Source organism: Emiliania huxleyi (genome assembly GCF_000372725.1).
Source record: "Emiliania huxleyi CCMP1516 unplaced genomic scaffold EMIHUscaffold_2916, whole genome shotgun sequence".
NCBI classification, from domain to species: Eukaryota; Haptophyta; order Isochrysidales; family Noelaerhabdaceae; genus Emiliania; species Emiliania huxleyi.
In genome coordinates, this window is record NW_005199840.1 from 1 (window position 1) to 2192 (window position 2192).

Consider the following 2192-nt stretch of genomic DNA (forward strand, 5'->3'; position numbering starts at 1 on the left):
CGCCCAGGTGGGACGTGTCTGGATGGTGCCCCACCCAAGGGACCAGCTGGAACCAGGCCGAAGAGTGGGCGGCGCCGTTCGGGAGCATGGCGCGCGGCAGTATCCACTTTGGCCCGGCGGCGTCCACCGCGAGCGTGCCGGCAGAGGTGCTGGCCAGCACGCCCGACTACCCGTCGTACGTGGTTGGCTCCGTCGACCAAGGCACGGGCGATGCCTGCCTGCTGGACGGAACCTGCTGCCTCGACAAGGACAACCAGCGTGCCGGCTCGTGGCGGAGCTGCGCGGGCGGCTGCGAGAACTCCGCCCTGCCCGAGCTGAACGTCGGCAGCGAGGCGCGGACCGACGTGGAGGGGTGCTGCTGGTGGGGTCGTGGCGCCATCCAGACAACCGGCGTGTGCAACTTTGGCAAGCTAAACTACTTTGCGGGCAAGAAGGCGGCGCAGCGCGGCAAGGACGCCCTCTTCCCCGACGTCGACTTTTGCGCCAACCCGGGCGCGATCTGCCAGCCCGAGTACCCGGAGCTGCGCTGGTTCTCGGGCCTCTTCTACTGGCTGAACGACGTGCAGCCGTACGACGTGCGCGGCGAAAGGTACCTCGACGTCCTAAGGGATTGGGTGGACAACGGGATGGACCCGAGCGACCACAGCCTCGTCGATTTTGCGTCCGGCGTCGTCAACCGCGGCTGCCACGACGCGCCGTTCGAGGGCATCGGCGGCGCCGATCCGTGCGGCAACGGCGAGATCCACGCCTGGGAAGAGCGCCGGATGAACTTCAAGCACATCTGGGGCGTGCTGAGCCCGCTGCTGCCGACGCGCCGCCGCTCCTTGCTCCTGCAGTGAAATGCTCGATGTCTATTTGTTCACTACTGCTGCTGCTGTTGCTGCTGCTTACGTATGTCTTCGCACTTCGGTACCCGCGGGGTCCCCGCGCATTGGCGCCACCCGACCTCGGGCCCAGCGGGTCATACAGTATCGTTCAACATTTTTGTGCATTATTGAGAGCCTGATTCGAGTTGTAGCCAGAAGAGAATCTCGCGCAGATAGTTTGTCAGTGAGTCAGAATGTCGGTAAGTCGTGTGTCGTGTGTCGTGGTCTCGTGCTTGATAAAAAGTCAGAATGCGGCGGCAGCCGGCACACCCTGTCGCAAACTCGAAACACGAAAGGAAGGGGGGTCGTCAAGGATCGCAAGGATCAACGGACAACGGTCTGTCACATAGGTCATAGCGCGGTCAGATCGCCCAGGTAGTCTCGACCGCTTCATTGCCGCGATCAAAACTAGGTACACGCCACACTCCAGACGACATGTACTCTCCCACCCGACAACCGGCAAAACGCTGTCGTGAGCCAGCCGCTACCTTTTGCGGCAGCCGACCGCGGAGGTCGAGCGCGCCGCGTGCGCGGAGATCGACATGGCGAGGCGACCGTCATCCCGTACAATGCCGCTGGCGTGTCGGCGCGAGCCTGCGGCTCGGTGGAGGGCTCCACGGCCTGGCGCGGCGGAGGTGCGCCGACTGCACCACTCCAGACACCGCTCCTGACTCGGGAGTGCATATGAAAACCGGGCGGGAGTGTGCATTTCATATGAGGAGGCGTGCACGGGGGCGTGCCCCCGGAGCACCGCTCCCGTGCGATATGAGGAGGCGTGCACGGGGGCGTGCCCCCGGAGCACCGCTCCGGTGTCGGGAGGGGGCCGCACACGGGAGCCGGGGTGCGTTCCCACGGGGGCTGCGTTCCCACGAGCTGGCCACACCTTCCTAGTGTCGCGCTTGAGTGTTAACAATGGCGCGAGGAGGAAGGCTCGCTTCTTGCTCCGGTAGATCTGGCGCATTTCTTCAAGCACGACGGTTGTGCCGACGGCGAGAGAGATGAAGCAGATGACCAGGAGCGTCAGTCAGGATCGAGAGCGTGTCGATCTGGAGCTGCTGGAGCCTCCCGTCGACGGCGTCGTCGCAGCTGGTGGTTCCACTCTCGAACGTCGGAGGGATAAGTGAGTACCTGTGAGTGATTTGCCAACAACAAACCGTCCCAGCTCCACTCATCCCTCTCTCGCCATCGCCTGCAGGTGCAGGGGAAGCACGAAACGGAAATTGATGGGCTTGCCCATCCCGGAGTGGTTCGACTCCACATAAATCCGAGGCAGGCGGTGACGGGATGCTGTCGTACGATGCTCGATGCTAACAGGCCCAGTGAGGT

At 63.9% G+C, this 2192-nt stretch overlaps 1 protein-coding gene across 1 annotated transcript; it reads left to right on the plus strand.

The window, feature by feature from the left end:
- Nucleotides 1–86: 86 nt before the first annotated feature.
- On the plus strand, nt 87–839 carry EMIHUDRAFT_254958 (hypothetical protein; the record flags this gene model as incomplete). Its single annotated transcript, XM_005775838.1, has 1 exon — nt 87–839. One exon carries the CDS (start codon nt 87–89, stop codon nt 837–839), a length of 753 nt encoding a protein of 250 aa, XP_005775895.1.
- Between the last annotated feature and the right edge of the window lie 1353 nt (nt 840–2192).